Source organism: Coregonus lavaretus (genome assembly GCF_964263955.1).
Source record: "Coregonus lavaretus genome assembly, chromosome: 2".
Lineage (NCBI taxonomy): Eukaryota > Metazoa > Chordata > Actinopteri > Salmoniformes > Salmonidae > Coregonus > Coregonus lavaretus.
In genome coordinates, this window is record NC_139989.1 from 17,375,433 (window position 1) to 17,396,331 (window position 20,899).

The following is a 20,899-nucleotide window of genomic DNA, read 5'->3' on the forward strand; positions in this document are numbered from 1 at the left end:
ATTACCCATTCTACCGTTGAAACACACTGTCTGCCCACCAATATTTCACAAGGGATGTAAACAGTCAAGGACTAGTCTCCTATATAGTCCATGGTTGGGTTGCCACCTGGTCTCATACCATTTCGTATTATTCTGTAGGTATATCCGAGACACCATTTAGTATATGTTTCATTTCGTATGGTTACATAAGCAAAAACGAAAGTAGGGTGGTTGAGTGCTAACGCGAACGTCTAGCAACCTAAAGGTTGCTAGTTCAAATCTCATCACACACAATTTTAGCTAATTAGCAACTTTTCAACTACTGACTACTTTTTAGCTCTTTTTCATGTTAGCTAACTCTTCCCCTTTAACCTTAATCTCTACCCCAGCTAACGTTAGCCACTTAGCTAGAATTTGTAACATATCATACTTTTGCAAAATCGTGACATATAATACATTTAGCATTTTCGTAACATATTGTACGTTTCACAAACTCATATATTGTACATTTTTCTCATTCGTAATATAGAATACGAATTGTAATTCGTAACATATCATACGAAATGGGTGATGGACATCCACAAATTATAAATGTAAGGTATAATACTAAATGGAGTGTCTCGTATTTACATACAGAATAATACGAAATGCTCTGAGACCAGGTTGATGAAAAAGGCACAAAGGATGAAGATCTGTCTGCAGCTCGTTTTTTGAAAGATGCAGGGCGTTTTGATCCTGCCCCTTCCATCACCTGAGCATCATAATGTAATTATTTATATACCGGTAGTTAAATGCAACCCAGTTTATGTCCTAAAGTACCAACACATAATGTACTTTAAAGACAGTAGCCAAAGATTATAGCATATAATAAGCCTTCCATCTCAAAATACTTCATTATAATGTAGTAGTATGTTGTGTATAGTTATATTTCATAGTATCTGTCAGTGCATAAGCAAAAACGAATTTTAGCTAATTAACAACTTTTCAACTACTGACTACTTTTTAGCTCTTTTTCATGTTAGCTAACTCTTCCCCTTTAACCTTAATCTGCAATATATCAGCAAGTAAAGTATCAACAAAACCATTGAAAAATTGCTTTATTTAAATAAGGTGTAAGGTATGTCCCCTCGTAGAATACAAAATACTGGTAGTCCTGCGTTGAGAACTTGTGAAAATTGCTACCTATAAAAACGCAATCAATTATTATTTTCAAAGTCTGGAGAGTACGCATTTGCGTAAAGGAAGCGCTGTAATGCCACTGAACAATGATGCTCATGGCACAGTCTCAAACATTACACTTTTACCATGGTTACAAAATAGTATTGTAGTGACATGTTGGCCTTCAAGAGCTAAATAACCTAAATGAGGGAGGGGAGATAGCATCACAGATTTCCCGAAAATCGACGAGCAGCAGAAGCATTCTTTATTTAGTATGATTGTTACACCATGAGGCTTGCTTCTTTTGTTTCTTTATTAATCCTGGACATCGAAGTAGTCGATCACCGGTTCTTCTTTGACTGACTTGGACCAGCTGCTCACACTGTCAGCCCTGATGACAAAAACAACCACAGGTAACTAGCTAGTTACAAGTCATTGGAACATTGAGATGCTACGAACTAAGAACCAAGTGTGTGTGTGTGTGTTTGTGGCGTGATTATATGGACGTTGTGAGAGTGAAAAGACCCAGGCTTACTTGCTGCTATGTTTGATATGGGCAATGGGTAGAGGAGCCCTCGGGACGCCAGTGTCTCTCTCTATCAGGGAGGTCAGGGTTGAGTTAGGACAGGCAGACTTCCCCCTGCGCACAGCAAGAAGCACAAAGTTACTGCACATCCTCAGAATGCCAGACTTCACACATTTTGTCAGTTGTTCACAATACACATCTATTGATACAAAATATACCCAGCTGATACTGTTGCACAGACAGTAATTATGTAGTCTTTTCAAGTTAACAGAAATTTGTCTATTTTGAGGTGGAGTGTAACTTGCCTTACTAAAGAAACGTTTTCCTGTCGAGGTGTTTACCTGATGGCGGTGATGACTATGTTGCGTTTGGGCTCGCTGTCGTAGCTCACACTCTCCACGTTGTAGGCCTCCGCCAGCTCGTGGACCAGCTTCCTGTGCTCCCTGTTCATGGGGGGGAAGCAGTGGCTCCTTTTGGACTGTTTACCCTGCAAACGGGTTCCACACACAGTCCCTTAACAGACTTCATGTTTCCACTACGAAAGATAGTTCCGAATTACCCATTTAAGGTTTAAATAAATACATTTGCATTTCCACTCAGTTCATGACATTTTGTCCTAAACATTGCAAGCTACCGGAGCCGATTCACTTGACGTTATGCTGACTAAAGTAGTCTTTTTCGAATGTTTTCAGAACCAAAAGGGATAACTGACGACAAATAGAACCCATCGTGGATATTATCAATACCCATCATAATAACCAAGGACATTCAAATGTGTTTCAAGCCTTTCCAGCACTCCTTCAACTAAGTGGACCAGAACCTTTTAGCCAAATTCAGTCTCAATGCAAACTGAAGGACCTCTGGTAAACTGGTAGTGGTTTAGGGAAACCCAATCATGTATAGGGAAATGCTGGCCCTGCATTAAGCGTTCCAATCTAGCCCCATTACATCTAACTGCTCTTAGGTAATGCTCTTAATACACATTGTTCTCCGTTTAAGACGTGGGTGACATTTCCTATACCTGTCCTTTTCGAAGGTCAAATCAAATCTTATTCGTCACATGCGCCGAATACAACAGGTATAGCCCTTACCGTGAAATGCTTACTTACAAGCCCTTAACCAACAATGCAGTTAAGAAAATAAGTTAAGAAAATATTTACTAAATAAACTAAAGTTAAAAAAAGTAACAAAATAATAACGAGGCTATATACAGGGGGTACCGGTACAGAGTCAATGTGTGGGGGTACAGGTTAGTCAAGGTAATTGAGGTAATATGTACATTTAGGTAGTAGGTGTAAAGTGACTATGCATAGATAATAAACCGCAAGTAGCAGCATTGTAAAGAAAAAATATGCAAATAATCCAGGTAGCCATTTGATTAATTGTTCAGCGGTCTTATGGCTTGGGGGTAGAAGCTGCTAAGGAGCCTTTTGTACCTAGACTTGGTGCTCTGGTCCCGCTTGCCGTGCGGTAACAGAGAGAACAGTCTATGACTTGGGTGACTGGAGTCTTTGACAATTCTTTGGGCCTTCCTCTGACACCGCCTAGTATAGAGGACCTGGATGGCAGGAAGCTTGGCCCCAGTGATGTACTGGGCCGTACGCACTACCCTCTGTAGCGCCTTACGGTCGGATGCCGAGCAGTTTCCATATCAGGCGGTGATGCAACCGTTCAGGATGCTCTTGATGGTGCAGCTGTAGACATTTTTGATGATCTGTGTAATTCTGTGTGAAAATCACTGTCTGCGTGCAAAATGGCACCCTATTCCCACATTGGGCTCTGGTCAAATGTAGTGCACTATTATTATAGGAAATAGGGTCCCATTTGGGCCACAGATCATGTCTATTGGTCCCTTACCTTGCTGGCGAGCTCAACCAGATTCTTGATCTCCTCTTCTACCTCGCTGACAAACTTAAAATCTTTTCTAAAATGTGAAAAATACAGAAATGACGTGATCGTGGTAAATATTATCCATCAATGAAAATGTGAAAACATGTCTCAAAAAGGGCACCGGTCTTGGCTCGAAGTACATCAGCGCCATAAATCCGCCTTCAATTGGGAAATATAAGCACCACAACAACATGCACATATATATATATATTTGAGAACTTTTTCAGTAGTCATTGTGGTGAAGTCAGACCTTGGCATGCAGAGAAAATACTCTATGTATTGGTACACCACCTGGCATCAACTCTGAGGCTGTCACTGTATGTTGAGGAGGAAGAGCGCATGTTGAAGGGGTTCACTGACGGGTCAATCTGCAAGGCCTCAGCCAATCGCCTGTCAGGACACAGACACACACAGCCAGGTCATAAAACACAGGCAGACAAAGGTCCACAGATCTAAAGATTACAGTCTCTCTCAAGACAGGAGAAGGCTCTCAAGTTGACAGTACATTGAAGGAAACAAATCAATTTGACAGCCTAAAGCTGTGCATATTAAATGTCACGAGAGCTACAAATATCAAGTGTGTGCATGTGTAATAGCAGTGTAACAACTGACCTGTTCCTTTCCAGTGCAGCACAACCCTCGTCACACTCCAACCTGAGCCAGAACACACACAAAAATAAGTTGGATATGGCACACTCATATTTAGTACAAGGTGATTTACTGTAAGTGTTGTATGCTGTAAGCTTGGAGTCAGGTTTGGTCCCATCTTACTTGGTCTGTTTCATCGCCTTCTTAGTGATGAGACCGATGTCTACAGAGTCACCCAGCTGCATGTCAGACAGCTTACTGGCCATGGCAATGGCTGCATACCTACAGTACATTGCTACAGTTATACCCGGTCTGACACCACACACAGTCAAGTTCTGAAAATGTCAGGTGGAATAACAGCAAACTCTGGTTTAGTGCACGCATTCAAGATAGATCTAAAAACCATTGATTCTACTGCACAGGCACGCACACCGACCTCTGATGGGCGCTGGCTGCCTCCGTGCACACTACCGTTTCCTTTCTCCGACCGCAGTCACACTGTAGGGCCACCTGTGGGACAGAGGTGGAAACTCACACAAACCCTGGCCACAAGAAGACTTCTGCTGCTGTCCAACAATGCTGCCTGTATTCCATCTCCATGTCTGATCCATGTGCCCAGTATTTGAAGAGTTACGGTCATTTTGTGGAAAATCTCCACGTTTACTGTCAGAATGTCACCCTAGATGTAGTGCAGTCTCTCTATGGCACAGGGTCAACATATATTTCATTTATTAAGCCTTTTTCTTTTTAAATCCCTTGAGTCAGATGGTTGAACATCTCATTTTCTGTACCTTGGCAGTGCAGGTGCTCCGCGGGCAGCTGCTGCCCTTGTGGCAAGGGGCGTCGCAGGGGTGGCCACAGTCGGGCCGGGGCAGCAGGCAGGGCTGGCTGCAGACGCCCTCGGCCAGACACTCTGCCCGGTGGCAGATGCGGCGGCAGCGGTGGAGGTCACACAGCAGCACCCTGTTGCAGGTCAGGCCACAGGAGATGTCCTGAAGGTGGCACGGGATGTTGCTCCTTTGCTGCAGGGGGCAGGAGAAGAGGGGACGGCTTTAGTGGAAGTGTCGTGACTATGGACGCGTCCCAAATGGCACCCTATATAGTGCACTACTTTTGACCAGGGCCAGTAGGGAACAGGGTTCCATTTGGGATGCACCGTATGCCTTTAAAGGGGTGAAGGTTAGGTAGAGGCAGCTAACATCAGCAACGTTACCTCATGCTTTCCCATGCACCACTTCTGAGTGAGGTAGGTACAGGGTGGGCACTTCTCTTCACTGTGGCAGTTGTGGAACACTGTGGACAAACATCAGAAAGTATGAACCAATGAGGAATAAACTTTTGCAGACAGTTTTGTCAAAGACAGAGACAGTAAAATAGATGGCATATGAATGATGATTCCTAAATGTACATGTATATGCATTTATATTTCTGCTCTCTAATACAGCATATTTGAAACAAAGAGGTAACTAAGTGAAAAAGCAGTAGTCACTACTGCAGGGTTTTACCTGGGTGGTCACACTCGTGTCTCCTGGTACACAGGTTCTTACACTCTGGGGGCTTGGTGCCACAGGCGATGGGTGGGAACAGGATACTCATCCCACAGTGGCAGGCCAGCTCATCAAAACCTACATACAGGAAACAGGCAGAGACTCAGAGGGACGTGGCCTATGAGAACCTACAGTATGTTTGGGGTGTGATGTTTTATTTTTTTATTTTTTGGGGGTGTGACTTTGCGACTGGGGCCATGTGATCTCAATGATCAAGCAATAACATACTGTATCACGACAATTAACACGTTGGATGTCAATAGGAGACTACAGTAAGTGAACATTTGACTGAAGTGGAAGTTATGATTCACAGTCCGCTGGTATAGTAAATGGCCTTCCTAGGAAGTGCTCTAGACTTAAGCAAGGTAAGATAAGGAACATTTGAACTACAAAGAATCCCAAAGACCGGGTAAAATGAGTCAATTGACTTTGGCATCTGCTGGCATGTGAACATCTGTGTTGGCAGTGCCACTGGGAGCAGCACTGGGACCTCTGATTGGAACTCACTGGTTTGCCAGCAGGGTTGGCAGTTCCCACGGTGACAGAGCTCTTGGCAGCGGTGGAGGCCACAGTTGAGCTTGTAGCCACAGATCAGAGAGCACTTGTGTTCCGCGCCCTAGGGAGTGGGGGGGACATATGTCAGTGTGACACTAGTTAGATAGTAGGTAGAGGGGGACATATGTCAGTGAGACACCAGTTCAGCTAATTAGAGTATGACTTGTGGCTTTACCTACTGACTGTGTCCTTTCATAACTGGGTGACACACACGAACGTGCGCACGAACACCTTTCGGTTACTCACCACACAGCACAGCTCGCCACATTTGTGTCGGCCACAGGAGCGTTTTTTGAGGCAGCGCTTCTCACAGGTAAAAATCAGTTCATCTCGAATTGGGAGGAAAGGAACGAGATTTAAGAGAAGAGTTAAGTACAGGAACGTACAGTACAGGAATGTACAGGACCGTATAGTACAGGACAGATCTACTTTTATGAAGTACAGTAGCTATACCCCCTCAAAGAATGATCAAAATCTCACCTTCATTCTGGATAGCTGCACAGGGAACATCCTAAAAACAAAGAGCTAGTCTTCAGTGGTGCTCTTTGGTAGAACAGAATTACACCTCCATTTACAACGGTGCGCAGTCTATACAGAACATTACATTTGAAGATTTGCACTCAAGATACAAGCATGATACAAACACCATAGGTCCTTGTTTTTGAGGACTAACCTTGGTCTTAGAGCCGCATTTGCATTTGATGGTGGAGGTGAGCGAGCAGGGACCACAGCTGCCCTCATGGCACAGCTTCTCACAGATATGGATGGTCTCTGGAATGAAGTGGAGAACAAGTCAACACATTTGAATCCCATAGAGACACTATACATGTGGACACAGTGTCTTGTGTTACCGTTGGAGCCGCAGGGCAGAGGCTTGCTGCAGGTCTTGCCACAGGAGGGGATGGGGTCGGAGCAGCTGCGGCGTTCGGGGTAGCCCAGCTCCAGGAGCTTGGCCAGGGCCGTCTGCCCACAGGGGCAGCTCCTCACCAGCCTGGGGGAGCGCGGGCACGGCAGGCACGGCCCAGGGTGGCACACCTGCTGGCACTGGTGGGCCTCACAGTCCAACATCCTAGGGGGGGGACATATCACAAATCAATAACAAGTAAATCTATGAATAAGATGCAATAGATAATCTATATCTATAATATTATTCTCACAGGAGAAAACTAATTGTATTTTCCTATTAATCTGAAGCTGCTGGTTAGAACTTACTTGCCACATGCTTTCTGACAGGAGAAGTGTCCTGAGCCGTCAAAGTTGTCTTTATCCGTCCCACAGAGTACCTCCCGAGAGACAACACCGCAGTAGCACACTGCAACAGCAGGAAACAACAGATGAGACAAAAACACCAGAATGCATTAGAGTGAAATCCATCACAGTGGCTAAAACCATTAGCCATCATTACTTATCACGGAGTTCCTCATTATTGTCAAGGAATGCCATTTTACTGTTAAGGACAGAAACGTTCTTGGTCAAATCACATGGTCAGGGAGAACTCCTGGCCCAGTAATAAGATATATTGGGACTGAGTATCTCACCTTGCTTGACCTGTAGCGGGCAAGGCTGGCACAGTCCGCTGTGGCACACCTGGATACAGGTGTGTTCCGAACAGTTGAGGATGGCTTCACACTGCTTGTCACAGTGAATGGCAGTGGCCTGGCCACACCGCATTGGCTGACTGCAGAGAGAAATATGGAAGTATTTTACCGTGAGTGGAAGGGGGCACAGGGTTTTTCTTACAGTACCTTCGGAAAGTATTCAGACCCTTTACTCAGTACTTTGTTGAAGCACCTTTGGCAGTGATTACAGCCTTGAGTCTTCTTGGGTATGATGCTACATCAGGGTTCTTCAATTCCGGTCCTGGAGGGCCGAAACACTTCTGTTTTTTATTTCTACCTGGTAGTTAATTGCACTCACCTGGTGTCCCAGGTCTGAATTAGCCCCTGATTAGAAGGAGAGGATGAAAAACAGAGGTGTTTCGGCCCTCCAGGACCGGAATTGAAGAACCCTGCGCTACATGCTTGGCACACCTGTATTTGGGGAGTTTCTCCCATTCTTCTCTGCAGATCCTCTCAAGCTCTGTCAGGTTGGATGGGGAGCGTTGCTGCACAGCTATTTTCAGGTCTCTCCAGAGATGTTAGATCGGGTTCAAGTCCGGGCCACTCAAGGACATTCAGAGACTTGTCCCGAACCCACACCTGCGTTGTCTTGGCTGTGTGCTTAGGGTCGTTGTCCAGTTGGAAAGTGAACCTTCACCCCAGTCTGAGGTCCTGAGCGCTCTGGAGCAGGTTTTCATCAAGGATTTCTCTGTACTTTGCTCCGTTCAACTTTCCCTTGATCCTAACTAGTCTCCCAGTCCATGCCGCTGAAAAACATTCCCACAGCATGTGCTGCCACCACCATGCTTCACCGTAGGGATGGTGCCAGGTTTCCTCCAGACGTGACGCTTGGAATTCAGGGTAAAGAGTTCAATCTTGGTTTCATCAGACCAGAGAATCTTGTTTCTCATGGTCTGAGAGTCTTTAGGTGACTTTTGGCAAACTCCAAGCGGGCTGTCATGTGCCTTTTACTGAGGAGTGGCTTCCGTCTGGCCACTAACATAAAGGCCTGATTAGTGGAGTGCTGCAGAGACGGTTGTCCTTCTGGAAGGTTCTCCCATCTCCACAGAGGAACTCTGGAGCTCTGTCAGAGTGACCATCAGGTTCTTGGTCACCTCCCTGACCAAGGCCCTTCTCCCCCGATTGCTCAGTTTGGCCGGGCAGCCAGGTTTAGGAAGAGTCTTGGTGGTTCCAAACTTCTTCCATTTAAGAATGATGGAGGCCAGTGTGTTCTTGGGGACCTTCAATGCTGCTGAAATGTTTTTGTACCCTTCCCCAGATCTGTGCCTCGACACATTCCAGTCTTGGAGCTCTACAGACAATTCCTTCGACCTCATGGCTTGGTTTTTGCTCTGACATGCACTGTCAACTGTGGGACCTTATATAGACAGGCGTGTGCCTTTCCAAATCATGTCCAATCAATTGAATTTACCACAGCTGGACTCCAATCAAGTTGTAGAAACATATCAAGGATGATCAATGGAAACATAACGCACCTGAGCTCAAGTCTCATAGCAAAGGATCTGAATACTTATGTAAATAAGTTTTTTTTGTTTTTAATACATTTGCAAACATTTCTAAAAACCTGTTTTTGCTTTGTCATTATGGGGTATTGTTTGTAGATTGCTGAGGATTTGTATTTATTTCATCCATTTTAGATTAAGGCTGTAACGTAAAAACAAGTGGAAAAAGTCAAGGGGTCCGAATACTTTCCGAAGGCACTGTATACCAATTGTTATACTTCAGTAATAGTGACACAGAAATTGAGCACATTTGGCAGCCTAAGCTAAGGCATGTAAATTAACAGTCGGTTATTATTTTAGAAATGATAATGGACCTATATGTTTTCAAATAACTGCCCTTTTTCTGGCCCGCAAATCTGTGCAGCCCTCCGCTGAATTTTTAAATCTCGTTGTGGCCCTTAAGCCAAAATTATTGCCCACCCCTGCCATATATAGTGCACTACTTTTGACCAGAGCCCTATGGGCATCATATAGGGAAAATGGTGCCATTTGGGACTCAGACATTAGGTCAGTAGGATATACAGTACCTGGTTCTTCCGCAGATGCAGGCTTTGGTGACAGAGGCAGGACACTGGGGACAAGGTCCGGGGTGACACAAGCTGGTGAGACACAACCAGGGATCTAAATTAACATTTTTCATTGGTAGCACTAATGCTCCCAACTTATACAATTTAGAAGCACCAGAAAATATTTTATTTATTTATTGAGATAGCCTATATTGGGTCTATATGAATTCCAGATACTGTACTTCTGAAGCACTTGTTGTGCCGTAAAACTATTAAGTAACCCTGTAAATACATTTTTGTTTATTATAAAAAGCTTAAATGTTGATACAAATACCTGTCATTGAAATTGCAAAGTCATTTGTGGAATATTAGGTTTCTACATTGTGTAAAAGCACTACTTACCTATTGAGATGCATTACATTGAAAATTGTACACTGTCTCTTTAAAAACATAAAGTTTGTGAGTGATGACATGAAGGAGATCAGTCATTCCTTCATTACTATAATCATTGATCTCCTTAAGAAGCTATCCCTTTTCCTTTCTTTCTTTCCCCCAAATGTTCGGATATAGCCTACTAGTAAAGTTACCAGGTTGTTAGCTAGCTAGCTAGCTAATGAGGTAAAATGACTGAACAAGGTGTAAACAAATGGCCCCCCGGAGTAGTTTTAGAACGTCCCGCGACATGGTTTTTGAATGTAAAATGCGGCTCACCAAACCGCCAAAGGAAGAAAAAAATGTTGTGCCGGTAAAAAGGGTCATATCTTTTCATCTGTTTGGGCTAGAAAATAGCAGTTTCAGCTGTAGTAATGGTACAACCATGATGCTAACGAATATATGCGCTCTAGGGCACTCGGAAACAACGGTAGAGCAAAGCCTAATCATTACAACAATTATTATCTGGGCGAATTTTTTTTTTCTATGCGCACTGGTGCACCCAGCAAAAATATTTAGGAGCATATGCAACCAAAATGGTTACACTTTAGAGCCCTGGACACAACCACATAGGGGACACAATCAAGATAACGACTTAATGTTGTAGAACAACAGATTGTTATGTGGTGGTGGGTTGAGGTGTGTTCTGCATGTATTGGGTTGTGGCTTACATGTTACAGGGGTGCCTGCAGTCCGCTCCGCTCCTCTTCTTCCCACACATGTCTCCACAGCTGTGTGGGATCTCACTACGCTGGAACTCAGGGTTGGTCACTTTGCCTGTCAATCATACCAGAATAATTCAACACAGTATACGGAAATAACTCCAGAACTCGGGACAAGGACATTGATTTCTACTACTTGTTTATGTAACCTTTATTTTACCAGGTTAGTGTCATTGAGATTAATAATTATTTGTAATGAAACTTTCTATTAGTTATAATTCACAAAGCATCTCAAAGAGAGCGAAAGACTAGGGATGCACTACTGTCTGGGAATAATGGCTAAAATGGGCTATTAGCTAATCCCTTACCACAGAAGCACTTGTAGATGTTTGGGGGTTGGAAGACAACATTCTGACAGGCCGGACACCTCCACCCGTCATTTGTTTCTGCAAATGAGAGCAAAGTTTGCATATTACATATACCAATTTACATAGCAATTCATTAGCTAAATGGTGAGTCACAATATTGTACACTATATCTTAGATTGTAATGTTGTACTCTAAGAACCTCAGCCACCCGAGCCACGGTCTGTTCACACTGCTATTATCTATCCTTTAAACTACCACTACTAGTTTGATGATTATAGCTATCAATCGTCCCATTAACAATCACCCATATTAGCAAACATTTAAAGCTTCACATTTCTCTATTATAGGCTACTTATCTTAATGAACGATATCAGCAAAATGCCTGCGATAAGTGATTGGTGTCGATAATTTTCGGTTTATTGTCCGAGCTCTACGAGACTGAAAAACAGCTTCTATCTGCAGGCCATCAGACTGTTGAACAGTCATCACTAGCCGGCTACCTGCCCGGTACTCTGCCCTGAACGTTGAGACTAATGCCCCATGTATTTAGAGTCATTGAACGCTGGTCACCTCATATTCTGTTTATATACTGTTGTTTACTCACTGTGTATGTATATACTGTATTCTCAACATAGCTCATCCTAATATACCTACTACTGTACATACCATTTTCTTTCCAAATACTGTCTAATCACACCACGTATTTATATTCTGGATTCTGACATGCTCACTCTAATATATCTACTCTTTATTGTTAATTGGACTCGTTCAGTCAATTCTTGATTAGATTGTTTTTATTTGTGTACCGTATTTTCCGCACTATAAGGCGCACCGGAGTATAAGCCGCAGCAGCTAAATTGAATGATATTGAATGATGTGTACATATATAAGCCGCACTGGACTATCAGCCGCAGGTGTTTTAATGTTTAATTACCATATGTAAGGGTTCGTGCACAGAGGGGATTGTCGGGAAAGAGACAAACTGACTCGCTCTCGTAATGTCTGTCTGTCTTGCTCTCGTTCTGTCTCTCGTACCACTCTCGGTTCCACTTTTACGCGCTACCTGTCTCACTCTTTTCCGGCCTCCAGCTTTTCCTGCTGGAGCCCGCCGCTTAAAGGTGGGGGGCGCGGACCGGTCATAGAGCCCATAGAGTTAAAGTTGGTGGACTGTAACCTGTAAAATCCATAGATTTAGGAGGTCTTCTAGTGGCCGTTAGCTGTAAAAATCCATAGATTAGCCGCACCGTTATATAAGCCGCAGGGTCGAAAAATGGGGGAAAAGGCGCGGCTTATAGTCCGAAAATTACGGTACTTGTATTGTATTTGTGAGACATTCTACTGCATTGTTGGCGCTAGTAACATAAGCATTTCGCTGCACATGCTATAATACCTGCAAATCGGTGTACGTGACCAGTAAACGTTGATTTGATTTTTAGTACAGTAGTAACATCACTGCACATTAGCTGCCATTAAGATAAGGTCACTGGGATCACACTTTTGCCACAGTGGATATTGTAGCATCATCAATGTACAGAAGTACCATCTGTCGAGCAGAATTTGCACTCCTGTATTGTCTGTGTGGGGGAGCATTGTGCCATCTATAGAAGACTATTGTGTTGAAACTCATGAATAAATGAAGAGCTGAAGGGACTGTTAGGCAGTGCCGAATCGTCTGTGTGTGTTAGGCCTACCATCTGCCTGTGAGGCTGGGGAGCGGGCCCACTTCTTGATGCAGTTGAGATGGAAGACATGGAAGCAGCTGTGGCAGCTCCAGACTGGAGCCATGACTCTGATCACCTCACAGCACACCATGCACTCATACTTCTCCTCAGACAGCTGCTCGATCAGGCAACCTGGACAGATATGGAGGAGAGAGTAACTAGACCAAACGATGGTATCTTCTCAAATGGCACCCTATTCCCTATATAGTGAACTATTTTTGACCAGGGACCATAGTAGTGCATCATGTATAGGGTGCCATTTGGAACACAATATGAACATGATAACTACTCTCAGAACAAACTCATTTACAAATGACAGATCCAATCAAAAATGTTTTCAGATTTTCTTTAGCTTGGCGTTATTTTTATTTTTTTACTGTGGGACTTATTGAAAAGCCATGAAACGTTGTCCTCTCACCTGTCTGAGTCTCCTTGCTCTTGATGGGCACGTTGTCCCACCTCTTCTGTCCAGGCCTGTGGTCTGAGTTAGGTGTTCTCCTCTGGCCTCTGTCCTGCAGGGGGGTGCGTCTCCCCTGGCCTCTCCCCTGACCCCTCCAGCTGGGCTCTTCTTCAGTGCTGGAGCCCGGTTTGTCACGATGGCCAGAGGGGGTGTCTCTGGCTCCCCTCTCAGGGTCCTTCCTCTCCTGGGGATATACTTTGATAGGCCCCTGGCGTCGCTTGGGCTCGGGGAATTTCTTTTGAGCGTCGACGTGGCGGTTCCTTTCCTCGGCTCTCCCGCCTTTCCGGTTTCTGGCCCCCATTTCTGATGGTCGTGTTTCTTCTCTGGGCTCAGCAGGTTCCCAGCCTCCTCCTCCTGTAGAATGGTTTTCCTGGTTCTCCTGCTTTTCCAGAGAGTGAGGAGGTCCTTTAGCGCTCCTTTCCCCTCTCTCTTCTCTCCGCGGCTCCTGGCTGAACCATCTGGGCTTTTCAGGGGAGGTGTCCTGGTGATCTTCGTGGGCAGGCCCTACCTCTTCACCCAGGCCGCCAGGGTCTCGTCGACGCCAGCTAGGCCCGTCTATGGGGGGTGTTCCAGGCCTGTTGCCTCCACCACCACCAAGCAGTCCATGGTGGCCCCCGGGTAAGGCAGGGGGGCCAGTTCCAGTGTCAACCCCAGGCCTATTCCACCTTGGAGGCTGACCCATTGAGCCTCGGCCCCCTCCCCCACCACCTCCGTTACCCCCTCCTCTTCTTCGACCCCTTGGTACATCCTCTTGGTGGTAGGGAGGAGGATGGAAATTTACAGGGAGAGTTAAATTGTCATGGACATGAGATTGTTTGACCCCATGGTGAAAATGGCCTTGCTGCTGCTGTGGTGCTGGGCCGTAATTATTAGAACCACTCCAGTTACGGTTGTGGTTCTCTCTGTTCCAACCCCTCCTGGATTGCTGCTGGTTACGTTTCTGTCGTGATGAAGTCCCATCTGGATTCAAATCCAGAGAGTCTATGCATAAAAAAAATATAGCCTACTTATTAGTGAGTGGCTTGGCATGAAAGATGTGAAGCCGCATCGTAACTAGAGTGTAGACGCAGGCAAGACAGGCTTGACAAGTGACTCCAAAGACAAGGCGTTTAACAGTATTTATGTCTTTAAAACGCCTTGTCTTTGGAGTCATGTGTCAAGGCTATGAGTATGACAGCTCTGAGTATGACAGATATCCTCTTCAGGACGGCCTGGACTTTGATACGAGAGCACGTCATCTAACTAAGTTGGCCTCAACTATCATTACAGACAAGTAAGCAACAATGTGCGCTATTTGTTTGAGGCGCTCACTGGTTGACCTTAGACAAACAAGGCCAGAGCCATTGCTAAAAAAATAGCTATCTGGCTAGCGCATGAGTCAACCAGTACTAGCCTAGGCTATGTAGCGAGCCAGCTTCTCAGGCTAAAGTTTAATGAACATGCATCTCACATAATGTGGCAATAGCAATGACTGTATATAATTGGGCCACACTGACAGACTAGCGAAGTGAGCAGGGTATAAGTGACCAAAAAATAACTAATACATATTATTTTTAGGAACTCAGTTGGGGTCACAAGCTACTGTTGAGTTAGAATAGTAGAATACACAAGGTGCAATTTCGAAATTGTGCATCAGCAGTTTTTCTCATGTTATGTCAGTCACTGACAGTTACTCAATTAGCAAGTCAGCAAAACATTTTAGATTGGTAATTTACTCTAACCAGCTATCTAAACCTGTATCTGCCCAGGGGCCCTGACCTCCAGGGGGCCCCATTTGATATTATTAGTCACGCTCACTCAGATATCACTTACATGGCATAAGTATTGGCAAAATGTGTAGAATTGCAGGACATTAGCTTTAAAATTAAACATTTTATCTCCGCCATCAAGGGGGGGGTGACTAAAATCTTGCTTAGGGCCCCCCGAAAGGCTAGGGCCGGCCTAGCCCCATCATAGACACTAAATAGGGTCAGGGTTAGTGTTCCCACACAGCAATATCTCCATGTTAGAGCGCTTGTTTACGGAAGACAGACAGAAGACCGAGACGACCACCTGCGCTAATTAGCTATCTAGCGTGCTCGAACACCTGTGTGTAAGCGTAACTGGGGAGGAAGTGTAGCGGAAGTATAGTTTGTTGGCTGGAGGCACACAGCCGTTTGGATCTGACCTAATACAGTAAGTGTATATTTTCTATTCGAAAGATTATTTCTCACTGATATGAAAGATAATTCCATATGGTTTTGAAAACTGTATCGCAAGTGATAATTATTGACGTTTGTAAATGTTAAAACAGAGCGTTGGGATTGTTGTTCACATGGTCCCACCGGTAAGCGGTGATTATAGCCAGAGAGAAAGAAGCGAAGCGAGATGTTTTTCTTCGCCCAAAATCTGTGCACGAAAATAAGCATACAAAGTGAGGAATTTTTGTATGGAGGTCAATGAGTGTCGAATTTGGTCAACAAAAAATATATAAAATACAAATACCTTACACTGAGTGTACAAAACATTAGGAACACCTGCTCTTTCCATGACAGACTGACCAGGTAAAAGCTATGATCCCTTATTGATGCCACGTGTTAAATCCACTTCAAAATCAGTGTATATAAAGGGTAGGAGACAGGTTAAAGAAGGATTTTTAAGCCTTGAGAATTGAGACATGGATTGTGTATGTGTACCATTCAGAGGGCGAATGGGCAAGACAAAAGATTTAAGTGCCTTTGAACAGGGTATAGTAGTAGGTGTCAGGCGCACGGGTTTGTGTCAAGAACTGCAAAGCTGCTGGATTTTTCCACGCTCAACAGTTTCCTGTGTGAATGTGTATAAAAAAATAGTCCACCACCCAAAGGACATCCAGCCAACTTGACAACTGTGGGAAGCATTGGAGTCAACATGGGCCGGCATCCCTGTGGAACGCTTGACACCTTGTAGAGTCCATGCCCCGATGAATTGAGGCTGTTCTGAGGGCAAAAGGGAGGGGTGCATCTCAATATTTGGAAGATGTTCAGTGTATATCGGAGTTGTGCCTGTTGTCATAGAGATATATTGAGGACTCATGGATATAACCCATTTAAGCATGGACATTTCCATTGAGGGCTTCCACCATTTTAAAGTAGTCAACCGGGTGGGGATTCCTATGAGTTGGGAGCAATCAGCCAATGAAGATGAAAATGTACTACTTTCAAATGGAGATAGCTTCATTGGCACTGCCCACGCTATAATGTCACGGATAAAGATGAGTCCTCTATCTATCTCTATGGCCTGTTCACAAGCGTATCTGCCCTCTCATTGGCTAGAATGGTCCAATAGACACTTTGTTATAGCTGAGAACCCTTGGGATAAGGCAGAATGCCTTGTTAAAGGTATACTCAGCGAAATGACGTTGCCACGAGCATCACCACAGATATTGAGATGGACGAGATGCAAGACTTCACTCACACACTGTAAATGCACATGTGCACGGGTTCACAGCGTGGTAGCCAGGGCACCAAAACAGCGGAGAAGTTGAGCCTCGTGGTTAAATGTTCTTTGTTGTTGCAGAAATTGACCCACTATGCTGTTTACTTTCTGCATCTACATCATATCGCTGAGTCTACCTTTAATGCCTTGGGTCTTCGAGAAGGGCTAGAAGGGATACAGCTTTTGTCAAATTAACATCAAAAGTTGATTTATTTAGCATTTTAGCTAACCTTAACCTAACCCGCTTCAAAAAATCAAAATCTGACAAAAGCTGTATACCTTCTAATCAAAACCGAGCAAGGGCCGGCCGGCATTGCAAGTGAGTCACTGGGCTTGTTTGAGTGGTAAGGCTGAAGCAACCGACTGCAGACGAAAGTCGAGGAGTGAAGTCGGGGGAAGTGCATCTGCGACAGCTGAAAGTCGGACACTGATGTGGTTTTCCAACAGCAAGGCTCAGTGCAACGTGGCAGTGTTTATAAAAGTTTTTCTTTGTAATGTCGAAATAAACATGTCTCCAACCCCCCTATCACACAACTAACTAAATATAGGCAGTGTGTAAATTGTACCAAAGACAGTACAGTATGACAATAGGCAGAAAGTGCTTCTACAATAGAACACCCCGATCACACTTGTAGGCGATATCATGGCGACGTTGGCTAGCTAAACACATGCATAGAAACACATCATCGGGTCTAACGGTCGTCACCCGCTGAACTGCGCATGTGTAGGCCGTCAAATCAAAGGCACTCCTTCGATATAAAGTTGAGTCAGACGAGTAGTGTGTTTGAAGTAGAGGAAGTACAGAGCTTAGCATGTTTCTCGAAGTGGCTAAAAATAGATTTTGGCTTGGAAAAGTTGAATATTATCAGGAGTCAGGTAATTGGTTAAGGGAGGAGGATTGGAGGGAAAGAGAGAGGAGGTTGAAAAGACTGAGGAAGGCAGACGATGGGTTTGCATCTGTTGAAGCTAGCACTAACAAGGAAGAGGGTATGTCGAGGAGGCTAGGTGTCAAGTTCAAACAGAGTGAGCCAGACGCCAGTTTGAGTTCTGGAGGTGAAATGGAAGGGGTAGAAGATGTTGTGAGGAGCTCGGAGCCCGAGCCCTGCATTGATGGACATGGTTATGATAAAGATACATTTGGTCCAGCGGGAGTGAGATTTTTGAAGAGGGTGGAACCAGGCCTTTTGGCTGATCCATAGGTGGTTTCAGGTTGGGTGGAAAAGATGGTGGGTGCTGTTGAGTCGGTGAAGGTAACCCGACGTGGACTTGTGATGAATGTTTGTGTTTCTTCAGATCAGAGGGAGCAGGCGCTCCATGCGACACAACTTAGATCAAGATCTGTTTCTTACTTTGCCCTTAGGAACAGGGCACCGTTGAAAGGAGTGATTTCTGGGGTAGTGTTAAGTGTGGAGGTGGAGCAATTGAAGTTGAAGATTTCTGGTGTTTGTGATGCCCGCCGTTTGGTGCGACGCAGACCTGGTGGTGAGCATGGTGAAACAGAGGAGTCACTGTCAGTCCTTTTGAGTCAGTCTTTACCCGACAAGGTCATTTTAGGATATATCATTTATCCAGTTAGAGCGTTTGTGGTGAATCCACTGCGCTGTTTCAGGTGAAACGTTTATGGTCATGTTGCAGCTGTGTGTAGGAGGGAGATTCCAAGATGTGGGAAGTGTGCAGGAGGGCATGGGATAGAGGATTGTGTAGTTTTGGTGGATAAAGTTGTGTGTGTCAACTGTAGGGGTGCACATGTTGCTGGGGATCGGAAGTGTCCGGTGCGAGAGAAGCAGGTTGAGGTGGCTAGTCAGAGTAGTGCAGAAGGTGTCGTATGCTGAGGCAGTGAAGAAAGTAGAGGAGGATGGGTCAAGGGTGAGGGATTCTAAGAGGATCCCTGTGAATAGTAGATCTGTGCCAGCACAGAGAGATAGGCCAATGAGTGATATATGCTTCAGTAAGTTTTGCTTCTTCGCATTCATAGCAATGGTTATCAACTGTACTGCAGAAAAGGAAAGGAAATCACAGAAAATAGATGTGTTGGCAGCTGCAGAGAAGTACTTGGGGGTACGAGATGACTTCAGATGAGTTACATGGTGTGTTGAGTGGTAGTATCTTGTCCTCTCAGGCCGTTGGCAGGATCAGATAGGGTTAAAGTAGTGGAATAAGGTGGTGGGTTTTAATGAGTATAGGGTTAGTTGGTATGGTAATTAAAATATGTATTCTTTAGATTTTTCCCCAGTTCCGCATTTGTATCACAAAGTGTAATGGATCTATACTATAGTTCAGTTGGGTGTGGTAATGTAACATATTGGATGCCAACTTCCATTAAACCTCCCCGAAGATGATAGTTGTTTTTGACACAAATGAAAACGTGTCAGATTGTTGAGTAATAACATGTTCAACTACTTAAAGACATTGGCTCGAATCTAGGTTGTGCCTTTACATTTCGAGAAAATTAACTACTAAGGAGGAATTTAACGTCTCTTATTGACTTCTCTAACACTGGTCTAGTCTGCTTGGTCTGTTTCACAAGCGTTCCGGAAGTATCGCGATGTTGAGTCTCTCGGCTTTCAAACTGTACTATCAATTGGGGAGAGAGAGAGAGAGACTCAAATATCATATTAATTTGTACACTGTATACATATGAATCTCGGAAAATTTGCTTCCTGTTTCAGTCATGGCTTTGGTCCTGTTCGCGTGTGTCAAACAAAAACACTAGTTACAGGCCTTTGATCACATGGTTGTAAAGTTCATGCAGTCGACATGTAGGTCAATTTTTATCCCCATAATGAAACACACTGAAAGACGACTTTCCAAAAGTGACCCGCTCGAACGCGTGCACTGAGTGAGCACCCTTAGCTGTCTTGGCAGAAAGCAGAGTTCTGGTTTTCAGGGATACAGTGTTTGTCAACCTAACTTCCGTTTCCCCTGAAAAACAACTCGCTCTGGCGTCTTTCTACGTCTGCTATATTGGGTTACTCACTGAGAGATGGGTGACACTGCCAGTTAGCTTGATAACATTAGCGGAGTGCAATGTGACAACTCAAAACAAACCCTGTAACTTGACTTTGAATTTCTATTTGCTATGATTTAGCTAAATAGCATGGGAGCTAACTAAATGATTAGCCACTCTTAGTTTTAACTAAAGGGAGTGATCTAGTTAGCTAGCCAGCAAGCTAAATTAGCTAACTGCTAGCTAAGCTACTTTACCTGTGACTGAGCCCTCAGCCATTCAATCACACAGCTGGTGGTCGCTCACGTTCTTCTCCCACGCGAAGTTTGTAGCTACGGTTTTTAAACAGCTGTTGGGAGATTAACAACCAGAGATTAAGTGCCACTTTGTATTTATTATTCCCACAAAAAGAATAACATGTCTCCCCTCCTTACATGATTGATTGAGATATCTTGTCTTGTGGTCATTAGGGTATAAACGAAATGTTGTGTGAGGCACGAGCTTTGACGATTCTTCCTGCAAAGGGGTTTGAAGTTATGGAACTTTATTGAGACTCACGGGCAGGACAGCCAAGCCTTCTGGTCGGAGGGGGACGGACCCGTCCCTATCCACAGACAGTGTCACCAGATACCATTGGCTTTTCCTGGAGGAATATAATAAAATATAATTGAACTGGACTGGACTGAATTGAACTTAAATAAATTAAATAGAACAGAAATGAAATGAACTTAAATAAATATAATACAATAGAATAGAACTTAAACGTAGACTCGGTTAAATAACGTTACCATGAGCAGCACCGCAGATATTGAGATGAGCGAGATAAAAGACAGGGTACCAAAACAGCAGAGAAGTTGAGGCTCGTGCTTCAACGCTTTTAGTTGTTGCGGAAATCGACCCCATTATGCTGTTTACTTTCTGCACCTGTCATATGGCTGAGTCTACCTTTAACTGAAGTAGAATATAATAGCATGATCTACTGT

At 44.3% G+C, this 20,899-nt stretch overlaps 1 protein-coding gene across 1 annotated transcript; it reads right to left on the reverse strand.

Moving 5' to 3' along the window:
• Positions 1-1,059: 1,059 nt before the first annotated feature.
• On the reverse strand, positions 1,060-20,434 carry LOC311100199 (transcriptional repressor NF-X1-like). Its single transcript, XM_084141005.1, has 25 exons — positions 20,351-20,434; positions 20,174-20,265; positions 13,472-14,494; positions 13,024-13,185; positions 11,333-11,410; positions 10,974-11,079; positions 9,892-9,963; positions 7,782-7,921; positions 7,456-7,555; positions 7,095-7,312; positions 6,917-7,014; positions 6,724-6,754; positions 6,490-6,572; positions 6,196-6,304; positions 5,647-5,766; positions 5,355-5,434; positions 4,933-5,163; positions 4,578-4,651; positions 4,325-4,423; positions 4,166-4,207; positions 3,845-3,943; positions 3,521-3,587; positions 2,005-2,150; positions 1,673-1,777; positions 1,060-1,528 (listed from the first exon to the last, which is right to left on the reverse strand). The coding sequence occupies exons 2-25, from the start codon at positions 20,193-20,195 to the stop codon at positions 1,453-1,455; spliced, it is 3,381 nt and encodes a 1,126-aa protein (XP_083997131.1). The 5' UTR covers positions 20,196-20,265; positions 20,351-20,434; the 3' UTR covers positions 1,060-1,452.
• Positions 20,435-20,899: the final 465 nt, after the last annotated feature.